This window comes from Anolis sagrei, chromosome 4, assembly GCF_037176765.1.
Source record: "Anolis sagrei isolate rAnoSag1 chromosome 4, rAnoSag1.mat, whole genome shotgun sequence".
Taxonomy (NCBI): Eukaryota; Metazoa; Chordata; class Lepidosauria; order Squamata; family Dactyloidae; genus Anolis; species Anolis sagrei.
The window spans coordinates 57,350,655-57,376,239 of record NC_090024.1 but is presented as its reverse complement, the minus strand read 5'-3'; the positions used below and the strand labels follow the sequence as shown (position 1 = coordinate 57,376,239).

The 25,585-nt window shown below is 37.7% G+C and overlaps 1 protein-coding gene across 2 annotated transcripts in view; it reads right to left on the bottom strand.

The window, feature by feature from the left end:
* The window catches only part of CDH2 (cadherin 2), a 158,085-nt gene that overhangs the window by 26,425 nt on the left and 106,075 nt on the right, over positions 1–25,585 (bottom strand). For both annotated transcript variants that reach the window (XM_060775206.2, XM_060775208.2), the window contains exons 3-9: positions 23,062–23,279; positions 19,737–19,883; positions 13,497–13,652; positions 11,192–11,336; positions 8,131–8,303; positions 2,618–2,755; positions 1,587–1,772 (exon numbers count right to left, since the gene is read on the bottom strand). In XM_060775206.2, the coding sequence (XP_060631189.1) occupies positions 1,587–1,772; positions 2,618–2,755; positions 8,131–8,303; positions 11,192–11,336; positions 13,497–13,652; positions 19,737–19,883; positions 23,062–23,279 (1,163 nt within the window). The remainder of the gene's footprint in view (positions 1–1,586; positions 1,773–2,617; positions 2,756–8,130; positions 8,304–11,191; positions 11,337–13,496; positions 13,653–19,736; positions 19,884–23,061; positions 23,280–25,585) is intronic.

Here is a 25,585-nt window from a genome sequence, read left to right as displayed (position 1 = left end):
GAAACATATAGAATGACGGTTTTTCTCATCTAGTGAAATAAATGGTTTGATTTTCCATTGATTTAGATAATGTAAATCTTCATTGAGAGGTAATCAAACATGTGTCTGGACTTTTACTTAAAACTAGCTTTCCCCAGTTACACTTAAATTGTTGGAACTAATTGTTGGAACGTATCAGTAGGTGTGGGGACTGCCTTACCTCTTTCAAAGTCACACTCTTAATAGGAGGAAATGCTTGTAAGATAGGTTATGATTATTGTGGAGTGGTAGCATGCAAGGGTTTAGGTCCGGTTTCCATGATAAATGTTTTCTATTTTGTTCCTGCCATCTCCTTTACACATCAAAGGGGAAGATTTGGTTTTCATGAAACTGTTCTAATGCTGTCACAAACAGTTTGAAACCAAATAGCATACCTGAATGTATAACTCATCTCCAGACAAATGCAAAATCCTGCCAAGTGACAGAACCACAAAGCCAGAAAGTCTACAGATCCACAAGCTCCCTATCCCCCCCCCCAAAAAAATCAGGATCTTCCACCTATAAATGACACTTTCTAATCCAAATTTTAATCTAACCTTGACCAATTTTGGTTCCCTCCAGATTTTCTTTGACTTCTACTTCCTACATCATCCTCAAAACAACATATCCAATGGCCACGATTTACAGTCCAAAACATCTGAAGGACACCAAGTTGAGGAGCACTATCTTAGTCAGTTGCTGATGCAAAAATCAAGATCAAAGAACATGAGATACAATACACGTGTGGGCTTTTAGTACATGTGTTTGAGGATGCATCTACACTGCAGAAATAATGCAGTTTGACATCACTTTAACTGCCATGGCTCAATGCTATGGAATCCTGGGATTGTAGTTTGGCAAGGCACCAGGGCTTTTTGGCACAATAAGCTAAAGATCTTATAAAACTGCATCTCCCATGATTCCTAGCATGAAGCCATGGCAGTTAAAGTGGTGTCATATTATATTAAATGCTACAGTGTAGATGCACTGTGCAATAGATTGCTCTGGCCTCATTTATGAAAGAGTCACTCATAAAACATCTCCTTGAAATGAACAAAAAACATGGATTTAGGATGAGCAAAATGTAAGTTATTAAGCTAAATTTAATTCAGGACCAGCATTTTATTGAGCAACAACTTTGTGAAACTCCGAAGTCTGCCTGTTTCTATTCCATATGAAAGAAGAAGAAATAATTTCATCTGCTTTGTAGTTCCACTTCTTTGGGAAACGGTGACAGTAACCACCACCCAAAGAACTTTTCATGCTGGGAGTGAAGACTGGAGCGGCTTAAAAAGTTTTGATCTCCTGCGAACAGAAATGGATAATATGCTCCTTTGAACAGTCTATCCAGATTCTTAAAAATTGTATAATCTAGAATGGCATTACGAGAGCATGTAGGGAAGCTTCTAAAAGATGAATGCCACTCTTTCAAAAGAGGTAGGATATACATATATTCTAATATCTGCCCCTAATCTGTCTTTTGGATTTAACAGCAGGAGCTTTTTAATATTCAGTTCGCTACCATTTATCTGCTTCTCCTTAATTTGGCAAATTGTATTATCACTTACCTTTACAACAGTTACCAACCCATCATTGCTGTTTGGATCAGTAAGAATGGTAAACCGGCCGGTGGGGTCCCCACTAGTCATTCGGTACAATGCATTCCAGGCAGGAGTATGGGGTTGATCCTTATCAGTTACTGTTAAGTTAGCGACTATAACATCCACCCGGTTTTCAGGGACTTCACCATAGAACTGAAATCATAAGGTACACTATATTACCTACATGCCACTGGACATAGCAGCATCATTCCATCATTATCCACCATTACACAGAGGGTACAACATGTCTTTCTTGATTAATTCTGACACAAATAATTGTTGAATCCATTTGAATAAAAATGCAATCTTATTATGCTTATTCTAGTTCTATTTAGATCAGTGGGACTCCCAAGTGTGTTCTGGGTGATATTTTTAAATGCGGTCAGGATAGGTTGTACATTCTTTATGTGAAATGGCTGGGGGAAAAAAGTGAATTTTGGGTTTTGGGGGATTTTTTGGAATAGCTATATTTTTGAACATGCATATATAATGAGATATCTTGAAGATGGGATCCCAATCTAAATACAAAATTCATTTCTGTTTCATATACATATTGCCTGAAGGTAATTATATACAATGTTTTAAATATAATTTTATGAATGACACATTTGTTACAATGAACCCTCAGAAAGCAAGGATGTCACTATTTTAGTCACCAATGTGGATGATTTTGATTATAAAGTATTTTCATTTTGGAGTTTTGGATAAGATATGCTCAACCTATACCTCATGACAGCTGAACAAAGTGGTAATATCCTTCTAGTAAGCAGTAACATGAACTATTATCACAAGCAAAGGCTCTTCATCACAATGCTGAAATTCAAAACAAAGACCTCTAAGAGCGAGATATGGCCTTAGTTAAACCACTGAAATCTACTGGATGATCCAATAAGGCACGGACATATTAAATCCATTTGGTCGCATCAGTAAAAAAAAAAAATCTTTCTTAAGTAAGGGCTATTCACATCCCTCATCCCCCCTTTTTACCACAGACTTACAGTCAAAGCCGTGAACTCTGGAGGATTGTCATTGACATCTGTCACCATGATGACAGCAGTTGCTGTGTTTGAAAGACCATATGTTGGATTTCCTTCCATGTCTGTAGCTTGAATTATTAATGTATACTGTTGTACTTTCTAAAATAAAAAAGCACAAAATGACACCAACAGAAGTTACAGACAGAGCCAACAATCCAAGAGGACAGCAGGTGTTCAATAAATTGTGCTTTGCTATGCAATGAGCTGATCACACTGCTCATTCTTGTTAACATCACTGGAACTATGGAGTGTTAGATTTGCAACAGCTAATCATACTGCATGCAATTATTTATTGGTGTGTTTTCACGTAGGACACCTTACAATCTTTACTAAACAGATGTACCCCAAACAGCAAAGAAGAATCATCTTCCTCAATTTATTTAAAAATGTTGATTAACTTTTACAAACATAAACGTTGTTCAGCAGTTCAAAAAATCAGAGTTGGGCAGTTAAAAAAAAAAAAAGGTCATGAGAGCTAAGTGTGGGAGGGCACATTCTTGGCCAAACGATTCAAATTGCCAAGGCTTTGTGCATGGGGAGGCTTATGAGTAAGGGCTGCAGCACTGTCTCAAAAATCACTATGGAAACTAGTGGAGGCAAAGAGAACAAAAAGTACTCAATGAAAGAGAAACCCAAGCCAAACTTATTTTTTTATAAATGTAAACTGTTTGAAACTAGAGAGAGTTAGATTTGTTAACACATTTCCAATGTTATTGCTTTTTATTTGGTCAAAACAAGACAAGACAAGACAAAACAAAATAAAACAGTATTTCGTACTAAGAATGTGTACTTTCAAATTGTTGGATCTAAGCCAGGATCTAAGGCTCAGCCTCTCCTTGAGTGGAATTGCTGGAATTCTATCAGTAAAATATTTTTTTCTCTCCTAATGTTTAGAAGAGGGATTATTTCCCCCTTTAACTTGAGAATCTTAATAATTTTTCTAGCTTGCTCTGACTGTATATTGCCAGATGTACATAAACATTATTTCCACCCATCATTTCTGATTTGGGATTCAGCACCTTTATATTTCTTAGATGGGCGAGGTGATATTATTGCTGTGAATTGACTTCATCTTCAAAGAAGAAAACTGATAAATATAAGCCATTTTGTTATTACTCTGAAATGTTAGTGCCTTGAGTACTTTACTGAGAGTGCTAAAAAGATTTCTGTGAAAATGAATATTTACAAGAATGCTTTCCCCTTGAAATCTAGCTTGTCCTCATTTTTTACTCTGAACTCCTTTTAATTCTTATTTCTTGTTAACATTATTCTCTAATCTTGAACTTTTTAGTGAGAAACAAGTAAACAAGTTTGTTTTTAAAACAGAATTATGCCTTCTACATGCATTGATAAAGTACATAATGTTATTTCAAAGCCTCCTTTCACTACTAAGTCATAAAATATTTAATCTTTAAAACATCTTGTTTGAAACCACTACAAAGTGCAAATACCTTCCAACTTTGTTAAACAGCAGCAACAACAGCAGAAACAGCGACAGCAATATAAAAACGAACAGGACAATCATATATACCAAAGTTTAGAAACGGTTAGGGACCACAATATATCAAAACTAGGGAGGGGAAAATAAACACTGGGCTCATATCTAATCATTAATACCCAACCAGAGTAAATCTGCTGATTTAGAGGGAATTGGATATACCAACACAGACTGAGTCAGTGAGTTGTATTGGAACTAATAATTGAATCTAAGCCCCAGAGTTTTACTCCTAAATTCCACCTTTTTTTCAGTATTGAAACATGTGTGAAGGAGGGTGGTTCAAGGAGATTCAATGTGCATATGTTCCACAAACAGACAGCAGGTATATGGCAGAAAGATGCTTACAGAGCAACCGATTAAGGGCCATAGCAGATGTGTGAATTTATTTAAAGTCTCTATTTTCCCCCTTTGTGAACAGATGTGAGAAGGGATTTGAAGGTCTGGATAGTAACCCTTTTCTCTCCATGCCACAGTTTTGTGCAAAATCACCCATATCTAGCTGTTAACTCTAAGAAAGAAGTCTCTACTCGTACCAAGAAAGTCTTGCCTCCTAGGTAGGAAGCATCTTGTACAGAGAGTGATATATATTGGCACCTCAGTGAATATGTTGTTGTTATTTGGAGATGGAGCAAGGATAACAATTTCTTCACATTGTAGTTGTAACCCTGCTTGCTTATCCCTCAACTGCTACTGTCAAAGGAAGAAAAAGTACAATGGAAAGCTAGGCTTTGGATTACTCCACTGTGCAATGACTACTTATCACTGCAAATTGCCACTTGTGGACCCGTGACAAGTGGCACAATAACAAAGTCAAACAAAGTGAGGGGCTGTGCATGTGCTTGTGAAGTCACAGGGTGCATTTGGGCTCATACTTTAGCAACTTCTGCAAAAAAAATGTACTTGCTTGCTAGGCTTGTGCATGGATTCAAGAGTGGTTGGTTCCCTTTGGCCAATTCCTGCTTCTTGGCAGGGGGTTGGACTGGATGGCCCATGAGGTCTCTTCTAACTCTTTGATTCTATGAATCTGGCTTGTTTGGCTTGGCCGATGGCCATAATAGCAAGTGCTCAGTAATCACATTTTCCTATCCATAACGGGACCATATGGCAGCTGATCATGGCTCCTCCTCCCCTATCCAGCATCACAGTTGTGTCCTGGCTTCAGTGTATTTTTTGGCTTGGCCTCTTTCTTGAATTTTTTTTATTTTCCTTTATTTTCTTGATTTTTTTATTTAGTGGGACTGACTGGGAACTGGGAACATGCAGGACAGGTGGGTGGAGTGAACACGTGTTTGGGGGTTTGAAGAGTGACCCTTTTAGCTTCTTTTTCTTCTTCCCTCCTCTCCTTCAGAAAATACCTCTAAAAGGTAATAATTATTAGTAATAGTAACCCCAAAAAACAAAAAGAAAAGCCTCATTCTCAGAAAACTACTACCACCTAGTTACATCTCCTCTAGAGTAGATAGTAGAAACAACTTTAAGGAACCATTAAACCCAAAGCAGAAAGGCGGGAGGGGAGTAACGGCAGGCACCACTTCAGGCAGGGCCTGCAATGCAAATCAAGAGAAAAGAGGGGGCTTTTTAAAAGAAGCCCAGAGTAGGATAGCTTCAGGTCATCGCTCTTCCTTCCTTGGAAAGCTGAGTGCAGGGAGAGAGAGTGCGTGCCTGCAGCGCCTGTCTCCTCTGAGTAGAAACAGCTTTAAGAAACCATTAAACCCAAGTGTCCTCTTCAGACAAAGGGGAAAAGATCACAGAAAGAGTGGTATCTTAACTGTGATGCTTTTACATCCAGGTTTTAATGAAGGATATAAGGACAAATGATGCCACTGCCTGAAATGACAAGGAAAGAGAGCTTGGAAAGCCCGGCCATTGCCGCCAACGGACGAGACCTAGCTGCATTTTTTGCGTGCTCTCCGAAAATGGCCATCTGGCTGTGCGCCCATTTTCGGAAGGTACGTGAAAATGGATACTGGTATCTGGCCAGCAGAAACAGATCAAGGTTCAGCCGAAATGCACAAGCCTATCACGTGCACAAAGACCCAACTGGATTTTGCCTTATGCTGTGCACCTAAGGTGTACAAATGAAGGTTTAATCCAGAGAGGACAGTGTTGTTTCTCAATTTGTCAAAAGACAGTTCATGGAGTAGGGATTCAGCCTTTATTAGATGGGGTTACACTCCCCCTGAAACCTCAAAGTTACAGCTTGGGGTACTCTCCTTAACTGAACTCTGAGCATTTGCAAAGAGTTGAAAGTACTATGTCATCTGTGCCAGTGTTTATCAGCTAGAACTAGAAGTCTTGTTCCAGAAGATGTCAAATCTGGAGTTCATTCCCACTTGACAATTATCATTTTAAGTAAAGGTAAAGGTTTCCCTTGACATTAAGTCTAGTTGAGTCCTACTCTGGGGGGTGGTGCTCATCTCCATTTCTAAGCTGGCAAGCCAACGTTATCCATAGACACCTCCAAGGTCATGTGGCCAGCATGACTGCATGGAGTGCTGTAACCTTCCCACCAAAGCAGTACCTATTGATCTACTCCCATTTGCATGTTTTCCAACTGCTAGGTTGGCAGAAGCTGTGCCTAACATCCTGCTCCTTGGATTCAAACCACCAACCTTTTGGTCAGCAAATTCAGCAGCTCAGGTGCTTAACCCGCTGCACTACCAGGGCGCCCAATTCTATGATTCCACAAATATAGTAATAAATAAATGAGTGATATAATGAAGCTGCAGTATTAACACCTAGGCAACAATAGGGACATTTTGGATTGACTACTAGGTTTTTTTTTTAATATAATGCTTCCAGGTTACATGCAGCAAAGAAATCCTAATGGCTGCAGAAACTAGAATTAAACCAACTGAACATTTAAAAAAAGGTTGGCACTTAATGATATGATAATATCTTTTGTCCTGCAGAAAAACAAAATCAGCTTCTAAAGACTGTAAAAAATGAACTTCAAAGCCAGATGTTTATTGCAGACAATTTGAAGATCTTTCACTGACGTTTTGACCTCCATGCTGTGCCAAGGTATTAAAATTAAAGTAGGATCTTAGGACAGGATAATATTCTATCATGAATAAAATTAAGAAGTGAGCAAACAAAACGATTAAGTAAATTTGGTAATAACAAACTGCTTTTGGATTTAATCATCTGAAATGAGACTCATAAAACATAAAGGAAATTACTTCTTCATCATTTTTCCAGGGGCTCTCAAGAAGGGCCATATTACAGGAGCGAAAGGGAACTCAAGGAAGTTCATTATTGTTGTTTTTGCTGTTGTAGTTATATGCCTTCAAATCAATTGTGACTTGTAGTATTCGTGGGTTTACTTGACAATATTTATTTAGAGCTGGCTTGCTATGGTTTTCTTCTTAAGCTAAGGTGACTTGCCTAAGCTCACCCAATGGGATTTCAATGAGTGGGAATTGGAACTCTGATCTCCTGGAGTTCTGGAGTGAATCTACACTGATTAATTAATGCAGTTTGACACTAACTGCTATGGCTCACTACTAGGGGATTAAGCATGTTGTAGTTTGGTGAGGTACCAGCTCTCTTTGGCAGAGAAGGATAAAGAACTTGCAAAATTACAAACCGAATGATTCCACAGCATTGAACCATGGCCATTAAAGTGGTGTTAAACGGCATTAATTCTACAGTGTAAATGCACCCCTAGTGGAACACTCAAACACCTATATCACACTCCCCTATCATTATCATTATTCCTAGAACCTGCCAATCAGCTTGATCACATGACATCATGGGGACAGTTTTCCAAACACATAACTCATTTAAGATGAGTTCTTACAGAAGAAGGCACAAGAAGGCCTAGTGCTCCAGATGGCTCTGGAACATATACGTGACCTGAAATACTGGCAAGCTAAGCAGGACCTGACCATCTGTGGAAATGCCTATGGGGACGTACAATGTTCATAACCTTCTATATGAAGTGAGAATTCAATCAGCATAAGACTGGGCTTACCTCTCTGTCAAGTCCAGCAGCAACTGTGATAATGTCACCTGTTTCATTGTTGATTGTAAACATATTTGGGGAAGGGGTGCTCGGGGCTTGTGACAAAATTCTGTATCTCAGCATTCCATTCAATGCATTCGGGTCATCAGCATCAATAGCAGTGACTGTCATGACATAGGTTCCTAATGAAGAAACAAATAATCCTTGGGGTTAAATAAACAGTTTACTGGGGTTACCCAAGTTCACTCAGAAGCTCAAAACATGGTCTAAACATTTGCTTCCTCTGACAAAACACTTCAACATTCCTTCTGTTATTTGAACCACACTGCTTTCCCCAAGGCTCTTGATTAACAGGGGGCAAGGCGATATAAAAATACATGCATTCATAACATACATCCACTTAGTTCTGGAAATGTTCTCCTGGCAATCAGGCCCATCAATTCAATAACATGTTTAATGAAAATGTAAACTCACACATTTTTATGGCTGTCTAACTGACTCAGATCAAATGAGCAGCATGCATAAGCAAGTGGGGTGCATATTGATTTTGTAGAAAGGTAATGCTTGTCTGTTCAGTATACAAGTTTGTAAAAATAAAGGTGCGTCTGTGACTATTTAGCTTCTTTTACACAGCTAATGTTAAAGCAATGATGATTGGTATGAAATAGTGGTACTTTCTGTCTTCTAACATCAAAAGTCATGCCAATGGGATGCAATGGAGAAGAAGTTTATTATTCACAAAGGGACATAAATCTCTGCTCCAGGAAAGAAAGAGTCTGATCCTATGTACAAAACTGAGAAGGTGCAAGGAAAAATGGGGTTTCCTTCTCTTTTCCATTTTAAGAGAGTGTTTTTTGGTGGAGGTGGATTCTGAATCTCTACAGGCAGTCCCCAAGATTATGAATAAAATAGATTTTCTAGGTTTGTATTTAAGTCTAAGCAGGTACATTTTAAGTGTAACTCCAGCCACACACACACACACACACACACACACTTGTTTATTTAAATCTAGTGTACCATCGAATGTAATGTTTGCCTCCATTTTAAGGTGCACATTACAAAAACAAAACAAAAAAAAGCAACTACCAAGGAAGGTAGAGGAAGCAGCACCTTTCTGCCAAGTGGAGCGCTACTTTTCCATAGCCTCTCAGTTGAGAGGCAAAAGAGAATGGGGCTTGGGGAGGGAAGATGCTGCTCCTCCATCAGGCTGAGGCTGGTGAGTTTCAGCCTGATGGAGGGGCACATGGGTAGCATAGGGAAGAGTTAACACCCCTGTGATGTTTGTTTTGTTGTCTGTGTCCCTGTTCAGAAGATTTCACCTCACTTTCTGTTCCTGTGATTGTTGGAAAATTTGGCTTGTTGTGGGAACAAGAATTGGTGATAATGCTTCAGCAGAGACACCTTTTCCCCATAACTCTTACAAAAGTGACGTTTCCTTTCTAGGGATAGATTTCTCTCACTTCCTGTTGTCTCACCCTCATTCTTAACTAGTCCACTGCTCAAGTCACTACACCATCAATAGACATACTGAAATATATAGAAGGTTTCTGGGAATAATCGGAAGAATCTCTTATTCCATCTACTATATTTGGAGAGAGTAAGATGGGAGTACAAGCAACATTACTTCGATCTAGAACTTTTCCTGTCTTCCCATGAACAATGTAGAAGGGTCTTCGGGTATGTGGAGTGGGGAAGTTGACAAATACCTTCCTACTGCCTGATCCACACTACTACACGTAGCCTATGGGCACACATAATGACCAACAGATAAAGACAGAAGGAGAAAGACACCTCTTTGTTAATTCATAATGCCATTTTTGTCAGCCACATTTATTCGTTCAGTTGCCCTGCCCCCAAAATTTGAAGTTTGACTATCATGTAACTACTGTATTTCATCTAATATAGGATGCCATTGATTCCAAGACACACCTCCCTTTTTGGAGCTCCAATTTTAGAGATTTATGGTTCCAAGACCCCTTTTTGGAGCTTTCAAAAAAAAATAAAAATAAGGAGACCTCCACCATCTTTAAATCCTTTCTTTCAAGAGCATCAGCACACTTTTAAACCTCTTCTTTACAGGGAATCTGCAACATTTTAAAACTCATTTATTAAACCAGTTCTTCCAAAACCAATAGGTAGAATGGGTTTCCTGCCCAAACCGGAACATAATGCCACCATCAAAGTATGTAAAAACCCATAATTCCAGAATGGCATCAATTCCAAGTCACACTCCCTGATTTTCTTTGTGGGGGGGGGGGGAGGGGGGAGTGAGTCCTAGATTACTGTAATACAGTGTAATAAAAGCACTGTTAAATGGTTGCAATCCAACACTCCACCCCCCGTGGTGTAAATATCCAGATGCAGAGATACACAAGGTCAACACTACACCATGTAAAACAGTAACATTATGTAACACATACCACTGACTGGGTGTCATTGTACAATGCCCAGTAATGCAACTCCAATGCACAACTGCAATGCAGAACATTGCAGAATCTATCGTTTGTGCTACTGATGAATAATTTGCCTGCCATGCTGAGCATGACTTATGCATGCATAAGTCACTAAAGAATTTTAGAAATGTTATTCTTCCTTCCCTTCCTTTCCCCGTCCCCACTTTCCCTCCCTAGAACATGCCATTTACCCTGAGATTTGGCTCCTACGTGCCAAAATTAGGTGGCAAGCTATGCTTTATTAAACATGATGATGTGATTACAGCTGTTTGAGTTCGGAAGCTGATTTTGCTTATATGAACCCAGAAAGGTGGCAGCATGTGCACATATACCTAACAACCGCTTTCCCACCAGCACAGAATCAAGGGGGTGGGGAGTGACTCAGCTTGCTTTTGTTCCAATGAAACATGACACATACAATAATCAAACATGACTTCTGAGCTCCTTCAAAGGAGTCTGATCTTTCCTGACTGGGGAGAATACAGTTAAAATTTAACAACGACAGGATGACAATGATGATGATTATTGCAGAGAGTGAACCGACAAGATTTCGGCTAAAATTGTAAAATATGTTTTAGCATTTTGAAGTGAAAATAAATGTGCTTTTGAAACATTACCTGGCTTTGATCCTTCGGGGACTGTCCCATTCCAAACCTGGTGTAAAAACTCAGGTCTATTGTCATTCATATCAATGACATTAATAACAATGTCAATGGGATTTTCCACCTGGTTTCCATTTACATCCACAGCATGTGCCCTCAGCTGCAAAAGTCATTAGAAACTGAGAAATCTTGCAAAACATGTCATCAGGCATGGTAATTAGTGTTGTTGACAGGACATTTTAAATGGAACTCCATTAACTTGATTTATTTCAGCATCTTCTTTTGTACCATTCTCCTGGTCATTTCAGCACACTTGAAGACAGGTTTTTTTTAAAGCAATGTAGTAAACCACCAAACCGCAAAGCGCTCTAAAACTCAACTCCCTGATCCATGTCTAAAGTTACAAAAGTAAGATTTTGGTGCAGAATAAACAAGCATTCAATATTCATTCATAATCTTCCTAAAGCCTGGATAAAAAGTATCCAAGGCAGAACATGACAGAGGTTTAAAATAATGTGGGGAAGGTGGATAGCGTGTTTTTCTTTCCTCTCTTGTAATAATAAATCATTTAATGAAAGTGATTGTAAGAAAATCACAGCAGATAATAAACATTTCTTCAAATAGTACACAGTTAATTTGTTAAATATGATTCAATGATAGCCACTAGCCTAGGAACATCTTTTTGTACTCTATAAGAAGTATAATGAACTAATGGATATTAGGAGATAATCGATCAGAACTGTTCTTGAAACTTACTAAATATTACTAAAAAACAGAGCTTATAAATGTTACTGCTTTGAATCACCATGTTTAGAATTTCTCAGCTGCTGGCTGGGAAATTCTGTGACTTGGAATAATGAAAAATTACCTTTCTAATTTCTAATAAAATATGACATTTTGCTTTGAGAATTCTCAAGAATCCATTCACCAAATGTTCTTCTAAGCAGCCTTATAGGAGTTCATATTTTAAGGCATTACTGATAGATCTAAACTACCTCATGATATTGATATATATATATATATATATATATATATATATAATTTTTCAAATTAAAAATGCAATTTTATAATCAAATAATGCTGCCTCGTTAAAACTATAGTCCTGCTAAATTCATGTCGTGATGGAATTTGCAACCATAAAGAAAAAAAAAACAGAAATTAATAGACTCCACATTATTGATTTATTTCAAATCTAGAGATTAACAGATCCAGAAGCACTCCTTTTGAGGGATTTTCCAGCTATTGGTTCTGGCAATTCTATTGATGCCGAGCTGTGGAATAGGAAGATTAATTAGGCACCTGACACTATTTTTCCTAAGATTTTTTTTTACTTGGGAACACAGCATGATTTATTTGGTTTCTTGAGGACAACAGAGCAATTGAATCCAAGTTAGGGACCATTTTAGACTTAGTTTCCTCTTTAGAAAGTAATTGTAAAATATCTGTTGAAGAAAACTTCACTAGACATCACTACTCTAGATAATTATCAGCTTGTTTCTACTCGCCCTTTATAAGTAAGGTTTTACAGCAAGTGGTGGAAGCAAATCAAGGCTCTCTTGGATGAAACAGATTCCTTGAATCCCTTCCATTTTGGGTACAAGCCTGATCATGGGCATAAATAGCCTGGGTCACCTTGACAGAAATCCTATGATAGCAATTGACGGAATGTGTTCTCCTGCACCTCTCAGTGACTTTTGATATCACTAATCATGGTATCTCTTTTTGACTAACAGAAGTGAAGGCACTGTTTTACAGTGACTCATTTTTTGCAGAATGTTCCCACAAGGTTAGGAGATTGCTGTTAAGCCTCTTTGTCATTAGCATGTGAGATTCCACAGATTTCAATAATGCAAACATATTCATGAAGCTGTAAGTCATCAGAGGTTTTGGGGTCAGGTATCATCAGTAGCTAATGATCCCTATTTTTTCTCTTTCACAACTGATGCTAAGAAAATGTGGATCTTTTGAACTGTCACTATTCAGAAAAGGACAGAATGTGACTAAACAGACCGAGGCTCAATCAATCCAGAGAAGATAGACATATGGACAGTCAACATGAAACCTGACAAGTGACACATAATTTCTGTAAATAAACAAACAAATTATCTCTAATCTATTACAAAAGATTTGAGTTGCTCAACTATATACCAGCATCTCCAGCTCTGATGAATGAAAAGCAACAATGTGTAGAATTCCAGATCTCGTACAAACATTTTAAATCTAAAGCTGAGAAAACTATGCCAGATGTGCTCTTCCAAGTTGAAACAGATGTTAAGATTTTTAATTTAAATATCTGGTTTAACGCAAATTAAGGACTTACGTGAAAGGAAGCGATTTGCTCTCGGTCTAACGGTTTTGTCACCGACAGTTGACCTGAGATGGGGTTGATGATAAAAATGCCTGTGGGGGGTTGATCAGCTCCTGGTCCAGTAACGCTGTACCGCAGGGAAAGGCTTTTATCACGATCAGATCTGATCTAGGTACCAAGAAGATGATGGTTTTGTTAAACACATAAGCAATCAGAAGTGTTAGCTGCTAAACAAAGAAGCAACCTTGCTATTTCTAAACTGTTTGAGTACTCATTCTGAATAACCAGCCCATATTGTCCACAATGAGTTATCTTTCTGTTAAAAAACAAACATACATACGTATGTGCATTGGGCTAGTTGGGATGGCATCTAAAATACTGTTATTCAAAAACAGGGCAGCTAGATTGTTAGATATACTAATGGATGCCACCATATTGTTCATTCTGTTGACCATAGAAATGCTCACAGACTCTCAGCTTCAGGAAAACTTATGTAAGGTATGTCTTAAGGACGCCATTAGTTAGGGAAAAAGAGAAAAAAAACAGTCACTACACCATATCTGAACTAAGAATTGATATTACTGCATCCTGGTCCTGGTGTTACTACAATTTTATTCTATCCCATTTATATCTTACATGTATGTATTGTTTAACACAAAACTCTTGGTTATTAGGTGATTTAAAAGAATAATATGTAAAATTGAATTAGAATATCAAATATCATCATTTTAGTCCAGGACTACTGTGATTAAACCACAGATAGATAGCATGCTTCCTGATATAATATTCAGCAAACTAGGAATGACCCATCAAGTGGCTGCATTGGACATGTTATTTTAACATCTGAAAAAATGGAGGACCAAGATTCACTCTTCTAGATGTGAAGATGATGTACCAGTGGTACCTAACACCATACAAATTGGCAAAATTCTGAAATGATATAAATAACAAATGCTGGAAATGTGGGTCTAAAGAAGGGAACTTCCACCATATGTGGTGGTCCTGTGGAAAAAATCAAGTCTTTTTGGAAAACAATCCAGGAAGTATGTCAAAAGATGCTGAAAACAACCTCTCCCTTAAAACCAGATAATTACCTCTTGGGGATTAGCAATATGGACTGGGATATAAACACAGAGAAGCTGTTAGTTTATCTAACATCAGCAGCACAAATTGTTTTTGCAAGAGTTTGGAGACAAAATAAAATACCACCGTCAGAAGACTGGCTAGAAATGATATTAGATATAATGAATATGGACCATCTAACTTTTCTATTAGCAAGACAGCAGAATACACATATTTAAGACAACAAGCTGGACCCGTCAAGGAATGGATAAAAGAAAATAACTTAAAGGTGTTGATATGAAGATAGTTCAGAAGTTAAGAACTACCGATGCTATACTATTTTGAGAGGAAGAAAAAAGAAAATTCAAAGTGGTTTTTTTTCTCCTTAATCTATATAAATAAAAATGTAATGTTCGTTTGTGGGATTAACAGAACTTAAAAACCACTGGGGGAATTGACACCAAATTTGGACACAAGACACCTAACAACCCAATCTATGTCCTTCACTCAAAAATTGATTTTGTCATTTGGGAGTTGTAGTTGCTGGGATTTATAGTTCACCTACAATCAAAGAGCATTCTGAACTCAACCAATGATGGAATTGAATCAAACTTGGCACACAGGACTCCCATGACCAACAGAAAATACTAGAAGGGTTTGGTGGGCATTGATGTTGAGTTTGGGAGTTGTAGTTCACCTACACCCAGAGAACACTGTGGACACAAACAATGATGGATCTGGACCAAACTCTACACGAATACTCAATATGCCCAAACGCGAATACTCAATATGCCCATCCAAAACCTAGTAAAAAAAAAAACATATCAGTAGGCATTTTGTTGTCCACTCTGTAAAACAACAGAGCTAGAGATCCTTGCTGTCCTAATTTAAATTGCAGAAAGGCCAATCAGGAGATTTTTCTTTCCCGACCTGTTGTAATTATTTACTCCCTGAATAGCAGGACCTATGAACATGTGGCCAACACAGAGACAGATGAGTCTTCAATTCCTACAGCAATCCTGCTTTTAAGAGCTGCAGATTGGTTAGGGATATCTTTCTACTGGTATTTCACTAGTGAATTAACAAATAATTATACAGTAAATTTACACCTCTTCTCAACAGAGTCTATTCCTGCTCCTCACGAAAATGTGCATTGACTTCCTGAATGTTGACCTTTGTGTACAATCTTAGGAAATGGATTTATGTAACCAAGTCCTAAAAACTGACTTTGAAATGGTCTTTGATGGTAATTTAGCTTACTGATATCTGCCTAGGGACATGAGCCTTATCTAAAAATGCAAACATTTGTTTTGATTTCATTGAGTTTTTTTTTTTCATACTCCATAATAGTTTTCCTGTCTTTGTTTAGAACTGACTTTTGAGACTTTGTATTTTCTTCCTGCATTGAAATTCCGTTAGCGTTTAAAATAACTTTCCTAATTTATGCACTTGTTTACATAATTTACATCTTCCCACTGCCAAATGAATGTGTTTGCATTTCTCCCCAGAATCATGTTCATTTTCTCTAGTTCCATTTTAAAATATGTGCATCATTTTATTCACACTTTGTATCTTGGAAATGGCCTTGGAAGTTTTCCTAATGTGTGAATGCTTGAGGCAAGGTGGACAAGTCTCTGGAAATGTGAAAATGCTAACTTTATTGACACTGTTGAGCCCAATGTTATTTTATCTACATCCCCACAGTCAGATGGGCAGTTCTATGGTGAAACCATCAGGTCATGAGAAAACCCTTTATCTGTTTTTTCCCTAGCTGGTCAATGCCATTGGCTGAATGGATAACCATTTTTCCTGTGGCTCACTCTCATTATTGCCGAAGGAAAATGAGTCCTTGTAAAATGTGATGTTAAAACACCTCCAGTCATAAAACATAGGGCTCATCTATATGGGCATGAAAACCCGGACTCCGCCTAAATGGCTGTCTTCACAGTGTTTCTTCACTTCCAATATCATGGATTATACTGGATTAATCTGGCTTTGAGTCACTTCAGGGAAAGTCTGGGGATGCTCTGGCTTTTGACAGAAACCCTGGAGTATTCCGTGGCATTGCACAATATGGACAGCTGGCTCAGGTCTGATATGGATTGGCTTGTTATCTACGTGGTACACATCAGCCATTCCCTTTTGCCTGAATCCGTGCCACTGCCATCACTATTCCTGACAAGCCCCCTCCTCCTTCATGGTCATGTGGTTGGCATAAGGTGCTCACAACTCTTCTAGGCATAAGGTGATGTTGGCATAAGGTGCTCACAACAGTGAGGTGCTTGCTTGGAGATCTGTGGCCAGCTGGAAAAGGCAACAGCAACAGCAACATAGAATGTGAGATGACAGTCCAGTGACTGCCTCCAGGGTCAGTTTGCCTCCAGGGTCAGTTTGGAGCAGAATTGCTCTTGATTTACTGGTCAGTGTAGACTCGTCCACAGTCTCATGTTGTATAGCTCTTAGTACCATGTTATGTGATACTGCAATATTGGGACATAGAAGCACAGAAGAAAGCTGGTTTGCCAACAGTATGGTAATTCCTTTTTTCTTTTCTTTTCTGGTTTTAAACAGCCATAAGACATTTATGACATAGCAAATAACAGTGTGACAGTATATGATTAGCCTGTGTGACATTCTCTCTGAACTCAAGAATTAAATAATTTTAAGCTATAGAAAGAAAGAATCTATGTCCATGCTTGACATTTCTTCTGAGGATTAAAATAAGTTCAAAAGACACTGAAGCACTTTATTGTCCGAATTTATTTCACATAAGAGGACTTCAGTTTCAAATACCTCAAACTCTACCACAGAAAAAGTTATGAAATAAAAGATGCCTAGTATGTACAACTATGTATTTTTAATTTTAAAGATACTGATTCCATGATTGAAAGTGATGGGGTTCAGCCTGAGTTTGAACTTGAACCTGATTCTCTGTTTGTTCCTCCTGATGCTAATGAAAGTATATTTACTGATGCTAGTGGAAATGTACCTTTTGATGCCAATGCTCCTGAAATTAGTGAGGAAGAATCTGCTGTAGGTTTGGAAAATGCCAATGTTCCTGAAATTAGTGAGGAAGGAACTTCTGTAGATTTGGAAAATGAAAGTACCAGTGTTAATGAGAATGTTGCAGAGGGAGACCTTGAACTTTCCCTCCCTTCTGCACCTGTTAACTGTAATGACAACAGAAGGAGCCAAATTTGGGAAGACAGAAATAAAACACTCAGTTTGCGTCGATCCTCCCGAATTCAAGAATTAAAAACATTGTCTTCAAAACAGAAGGGCGGTTCACGGAACCGATTCTTGAGTTTTAATTGCAATACGGCAGGTTGATTCCCTCAGTTCAGGCATCGTTTCAGAATTGATGAAGACCTTGGCAGTTCTCCCGGTTTCCTGGCCATAGTATGGAAAGATTTCTAGGATATCAAGTACGGTTAGTGGATTGCTAACAGATTCAAGTATTTCTCAGAGAGGCTTTTGATTTTGCTTTGTCCATTTAAATTCATGTTTGCTGATTTTGCTGTGGCTTTTGACTTGCATTTTTCCTTTATTTTGTAACAATTTTTCTTCAATAAAAAAGGATTGTTTTTCACAGCCAAGTGTGGTGGATAGTTATCTTAGGCCTCGTTCTCTGCTCTGGATTGCAACAGAAAGTACTTTTCGTATATATCTCATGTATTTCTGAACTGGACGCACAAGACTGTGTCTTCTTCCTTAGCCACCTTATTTGCATTCTTTGACAATAACAAAAGCATGTGGAGGAAAATAAATGCATTTAAAATCACATATTTAAAAATCAGTTTCTACTTTACTTTTAGATTCAAGTAAATTATTCTAAACTTGTTTGAGAATAAAATTATATATATATATATATATATATATATATATATATATATATATATATATATATATATATAAAACCCACAACCACAAAGATGTTTTCAATCTCACCTGCTATTAAAAGGTAAACAGCTTTCAAATTATACCTTGGATGAGAATTACAGAAGGAAGTAACTGTGATATGATGTGCCAACAGTGTCATTTAATCCATTGTAGACGGACGGTGCCGAAGGAGGAAATGTGTGGTAACTAAGCTTAAAATGTCAGGGTGATGATACTGGAACTATGCAATGCTTTCAAAAATACAAATTATTTTCCTGGCTTCTGAACTCAATAAACAATGCAATGAAACGATATGCACCATTACTTGTGTGAAGACACAATGGCAGAAGGAATCTTATTATGTTCTCAGCAAAAAAAACAAAATAGTAAAGCATTCAACCAAAATCAAACCAGATAAACAAAAGGGTGGAAACAAACCAACACAGACATTTTCCATTCTCGTCTTAGTATCATCTATTTATTGCCCATGAAAATGATGGTTCCACAATTTCTTTTCCCAAAGGAGATATCTAAAAGGGCAGGGTGGGCTAGAATTGACCTCAGGGTTTCCACATGGACCTTCTTTCATCCAACAAAGGACAAGGCCACTTAACACAGTTTTGTCCCACATTAGGCAAAGTTGGGGAATGCTCTGGAGGTTCCCCAAAGAACAGACCCGCACTTTGGTGTAGTCCACACATTTTGGCTGATCATGAATTGGAACCAGCCCCACTCTTCGCATGACCACTCCACTTTCCCTGGGATTCGTGCTGCAGGGAGAGGGAGATGGCATTTAACTTAGTGGTCCTGTTGCTGTTGTAATGGTCACAGAATTCCAAAAGGCGATCGGCCATCCCTGGGCAACATTGCTGACATTTTTTTAAAAATGTCCCCATGACTTCGAGAGGGGAGAAGTAACACCTTGTCCTTTCTCCCCTCCTCTTTGACATTTCATGGTCATCACAATCATGGCAACAGGACCACCATGGTTAAGGGGCTGCCTAACAGAGCTGAACCAAGATTGACCCACTGGATGGTCAGGGGCCTCTATCCTGTTGCTAGGTCAAATGGAGATAGTCAGTTTGGAGTACTTTACCCCCAGAAGCTTTTGCACGTGGGACAAAGAATAGTCACATTCAGAAGTGTGGATTTAACATTATATACCACTGTACTTTTTAAGTGATTAAAGCATTAACATTTTCCCCACTTTTATCATGACTCCCATATGTTTTGTTAAAAGAAAACAAAATATTGATAAAACATTCCAATGTAAAGGCTCAAACACATTTCTGAGCAACATTTCTCTCTTACCCTAACTAATTCCTGAGGAAAGGGTCCTCTGGAATTTTCTGGCAAGTTGATTGGAGGGATGACCCAGTCTCTCTTCTGTCTTTGCAGATGACCACTGTGCTTATTTGACTGTTTTGGAAATACTATGTCTTCCATTTTCTTTTGCTCCTTTCCAGTCAAGATAATGAAAGAAAGAAGAAAACACAATATGGTTGGATATACATTCACATAATTAAAAATGGCATAAGAATGTTTTCACAGAATTACATGGAGTAAAAAATTATATGTAACATGTTTTTCCTCCGATAAAATATTACTGACCTCTTTGTTTTCTAGCAATATGTTTCTACTTTAAAAATAGGGAGTTTCAAGGAATTTATTATTCCATGGTGGTGTGGAAAATACCTTATACTCTTTATGTTCCAACTGCAGACTAGTTAATACAGCACAGAATTTAATAGCAAGCCTTTAGATATTTCTCATTAGTTGGAGCTACTGTTCAGGTAATATGCTACCGTACATTAAATTTAGAACTGGGTATGATAAAAAATAATTTGAGTTCCAAGAGAAGTTTAATACATAGTAGTAAGGAATGTCTAAAATATTTATGACCCTATTAAATCCCATAGAATTAATGTTGTAATTATTTTAAACCTATGTCAGCCATGATGGATGCTATAGATGACCCATTTTGCACAGTGGGCATTAATCTCTGCAGGGTGTCAACAATTCTTCGTGCATCTGTAAGCATTCTGGCTTTTCTCTCTTGATTCCTATGTACATTCGAACATGCTAGCTCATTTGGGCATACAGAAAAAATAAAGGAAACACTCCTTTCCCAAACCTCTAAAAATAACATTGCATCCTCTCTGTTAAATGTACTGTAGGAGAAAAATAATGTATTTTAACAATACAGAACCCAGATGTTTTCAAGCATTATGCATGGGTAATCTTGACTATTCCACACAAAAAGACATAATTGAAACAGCTAGGAACATAGAAATACTGTTGTGCTTACTTCTGAGTAAAAAAGCTAGAATTTTGGCTGTTAGTGGACCACAAAAGGAACTATTTCATTTGAGCACATATAAAGACAGAAATCCATGTTCCAATCCTATATTAATATTGTTACAACAATATTAATAATAAGCCCCTGGTGGCGCAGTGGGTTAAACCCCTGTGCCGGCAGGACTGAAGACCGACAGGTTGCAGATTCAAATCCGGGGACAGTGTGGATGAGCTCCCTTCTATCACCTCCAGCTCCTCATGCGGGAATGTAAGATGAGCATCCCACAAGGATTATAACACATCAAAAAACATCTGGGCGTCCCCGGACAACATCTTGCAGATGACCAATTCTCTCACACCAGAAGAGACTTGCAGTTTCTCAAGTCGCTCCTGACACGACCAAAAAAAAAAAAAACAACAAAAAAACCCAACATCAACTGCTTTGCTCTTATTCTTCTGGGGAGGTTTTAGGCATGTAAGATGGACAGGAACAGTAATGTCCTCTAGATGTTTCAGACTACAACTCCCATCATCCCCCACTAGGACAGTTGTTTTGTGATTTACTATCAAAACATCTGTGGGGCCCAAGCTGCCTAACCTGCTTGTAAAATATAAAAATGGGCTTAAAAGGGCCTGCACAGCAGATCAACCAAACACATTCTTCCCAGCATGTTTGGAAGATGTTTGAAGATCTCTGCTGCTGGTTTGGACAGTAAGGATGCTAAAGCAATGGTTCATTTATGTTCCTAGTGAACTGTTTAAAACAAGTGGTGACGGCTGTTTTGAGTTTAGGGTTTAGTGTGCTTGAGTGTAATTTATATACATCAAAGAGCAAGTTCTACACTTGTGTAAATTGCTTGGTGTGCCATTGATTTTCATCCAAACTTGAGGTACATCTATATTGTTGATTTAATGCAGGTTGACACCACTTTGCCATGGTTCAATGCCATGGAATCATATAAGTTGTGGTTTTACAAATTATTTAGCCTTCCTTGCCAAATAGTGCTGGTGCCTCACCAAACTACAACTCCCATGATTCCAAAGCTATAACAATTAAATTATTGTTAAATTGCATTATTTCTACAGTTTAGATGAATCTTTTAGCAATTCATTTGAGAGACCTGATGAAAATAATGGCATCACTACAAATTTAAGTTTTACTGATTTTGACATGTTGGCTGTAAGAATGATTAAATTCCAATCCAAACCATTGTCAAAATACTGCAATGACATTTTGTTTTTCAAATTAATCTATAGAGCTTTCCTGCATGTAGGCTACCTTGTAACAACTGAAGAAGGTCTTGCAATGTAGGGACCACGGTAGGAGAATCCTTTGGCTAGTACATGGGACTTATGTTCTTACATTGGTTGAAGGAGACATCATACTATAGTAGTGCAAATAACTTACTCAGCAAGAGTGCTAGCATTAAAATTTTCAACATTTACTAAGCCTAAACTATTTAAAACTCTGCCCCCCTTTACACTGTTATAAAAAATCCAGATTATATGCTTTGAACTAGATTATATGGCTGTGTAGACTCATATAATCCAGTTCAAAACAGATAATGCGGATTATCTGCTTTGATAATCTGGGTTATATAGCTGTGTAGAAGAGATCTAAGAGGAATTATGTGAATGTTCCTTCTTATCAAATCTTTCTGTTTTAAGAGCATATCTCAAATCTTTTACAAGGTGAGCAAGTAATGATAGGAATAGGATGGATACCATAAGGCGTATATCCATATAAACACAGCCAAGCAATGTCTCTCTACAGTTCAGATGAGAGCAATTTCCACAAGAGGGAGACGCCTATCCCTACATTCACTGGAGCCATAAATAATTTACACCTAGCCATCCTTCCACACTTCGCCATTTGATTATTGAGGGCTCAGACAATGCCAATATTCTCTGCCAGAAAGGTTTTCCTGCTTCTGCTGTAAATCTGCAGTTCCAGTGTAATAAACTTGATTGATGGCTCAGAGAGGGGGAATTGTTTATTTTGTGGTTATATGTAACTGCTTGAATAAATACTATAATGCTTTCAATGGGTTTAGAATAAATGAATGACCACTTCCAATTTAAATTGGGATATAAATGTAAAAAAGTGTTTAAAAAAACAACAAAGCTCAGTGCAAACAAAAAAAGCTCAGATGTAAATAACTTAAGTGACCAAACCTTCAATGAGATAGACAGGCTTTTAAAACAAAGATCAAGAAATGTTAGTTTTAAGCTTTACAATTATTTATACATTTAGTTACCCATTAACCTAAAATGGGGTTAGATAATCTCCGAAAGCTCTTTTCTGGTATAACTTAAAAGGGATATTAGCATGTTTTACCTTCACTGAATCCTCTGGCTCAAGAGCGAGTTTCACTGCCACTCTCCACTCTTCCTTGGTTTCTTTATCATTAGCATATAAGAGGAACTCAGTAGGCTCCAGAGAAAGCTGAAAGCTTCTGGCGGCATACACCACACCATCTTCACCCACTCTGAAATCTGACGGTATGCTGCTTTCAATATGGACTTTTCGGCTTCCTTCACAGCTTCTAAACCTTGCTGCAAATGTTTTAAAAAGCACAAAATCAAGGGTTAAAGGGGATGTAAAAACCATGTTCCAATGCAACATAGGTTATTAGCTGCAATTAGTGAAACAACAGAGTTCTTCCATATTAAAAGACTCAATAATATCATTTAGCTTAGTCTTTGCTTACTCTTAATAGAAACAAACAGAAAATCAAATATGTGTTTTCCATTATAATATGATTTCTTACACAAGTTCAACTGATTTCATAAAAGTTGTTGGGGTTTACTATTTCTGGATCAACTCTTGGCTAAAACCCTCTAGAAAGCCCATTTTTCAGAATTTCTCATATTTTCACTTTCCTTGCTCTGACAGGAGAGGCTTGTGAACATGCATACGGCAGGATAATGGTCCTGATTTGACAATGCATGGTGAAGGGTCTCTAGGTGCCTTTGCCATATGGATGTTCCAAATCTCCAAACTTCTTCCCAATTTGAAGATGGAAAAATGATGAGATAGCCCAGTCTACTGTAGTTCTGCAGGTTCCATTCACAAAAATGATTTTTTTTTTAAGAGAAGGCAGTATCATATTTTTTGCATTAATCAGATTTGTTGATGTCTGGGGAGTTATTTGAACAGAGGCGCTAGTTTTCTGTTGAGCATGAACATATTCAGAGGTAGCAATGTTGGTCATGTAGCAAAATACGACACTTAACTGACAACTATCTTAATTTGCAAAAAAGTAACATTTGAGACAAAATACAACCACTTTTCTTCTCCTATATGATCTCAACATCTTTGTCTGAAGTGAAACTTTGAAAGCTTGAATGATGTATTTTTGGCACTTTGGTTAGCCAGTTTGTTCTCTTCTGTTGAATATAACTGGTTCCAATCAGTCCTTTTTAATTAACGAAAATCAAACAAGAAATGTATCCCCCTGAGTGGACGTTTTTACTCCTACACAGCTTCAGAACGTCCATCTATCTAGACTTTTGAGCATCTGCTCAAACGCTTTTGCACTGCATATTATATAGGAATTATTCTGTAAACAACCAATGAAAAATTCACACATATAAGAGATTAATATAGGAAATAAAATTATTTGTAACTAGCACAACATTTTTATTCTCTTCAAAATAGCTGTTTTCCTGGTCAGACTACACTCTATGGAGCAAAGCCTTATACAGGCAATTCCCAAGTTATGAACAAGACAGGTTCTGTAGGTTTGTTCTTAAACTGAATTTGTTTGTACATTTTTAAGTGTAACTCCAGCCAGATAAATATAGATAGATGGACAGACAGATAAAGCTTTGGATAGCATAGAGAAAGGTTAACACCCCTGCGGCGATTGTTTTGTTGTCTGTGCCCCTGTTCAGAAGATTTCACCTCACTTTCCATCCCTATGATAACTGGATTTTGCAAAATGTGGCTTGTTGTGAGAACAAGGATAGGTGACAAAGCTTCAGTGGAGACACCTTTTCCCCATGGTAACTCTTTCAGGAGTGAATTTCCCTTCCTAGGGATAGATTTCTCTCACTTCCTGTTGTCTCGCCCCATTTGTAACTGTGAGTCATTGTAAGTCAGATGTGTGTAACTCGGGCAGGGACTGGCTATACTATGAATGCTTTGAGAGATTTTCCCAACATTGCCCTGAACAATGATATAGCATACGAGGTAAAATTATTCATGATACCCATTACCTTCATCCAGTTGAATGGCATATCAATTTATTCAATCAAGGAGACTTTTTAAAAGTTTTCATTTCCTCCTTTATTTATTGTCAAATGCAAGTCCAATTTCCCTTGCACATACACCAAGCTACAGTGTCTCTTTATTCACTCAACATTTGAACAACATCTGAGCCATTGTCAGTATGTTTTTCAGCATCCTTTACCAGTCAGCCTTTCCCAGTTTCTGACCCGTGCTTCATATACATGATTTGGTCAAAAATGCCCAACAAACTGAAAAAAGGTTTTGCAAATTCATGGGATTTTCTTATCCATGTGAAGAAATACCTTTTATTCAATGTTGGAATATCTAAATTCAAACCCATAAAACCTCTCAGGATGTAATGCAAAAACTACTTACATAATTAGACATATTTCCTTTTTATGCCAGTGGAGATCAGCCTCAACAAATAAAGAAAACTCTAATAATGCGTAGTAGCAAACAAACAAACAAACCCTCAAGAGACATGATGCAAATATTTTAAAGAAACCTTTATAAATACATAATTTTGGACCTTCAAAGAACCATAAACATAGTGCAGTTGCCCCATTTCTCCCAATTTTTACAAAAATGTGTGAAAAATAAGCATTTGTTCAAATTGCCCCTTATAAGA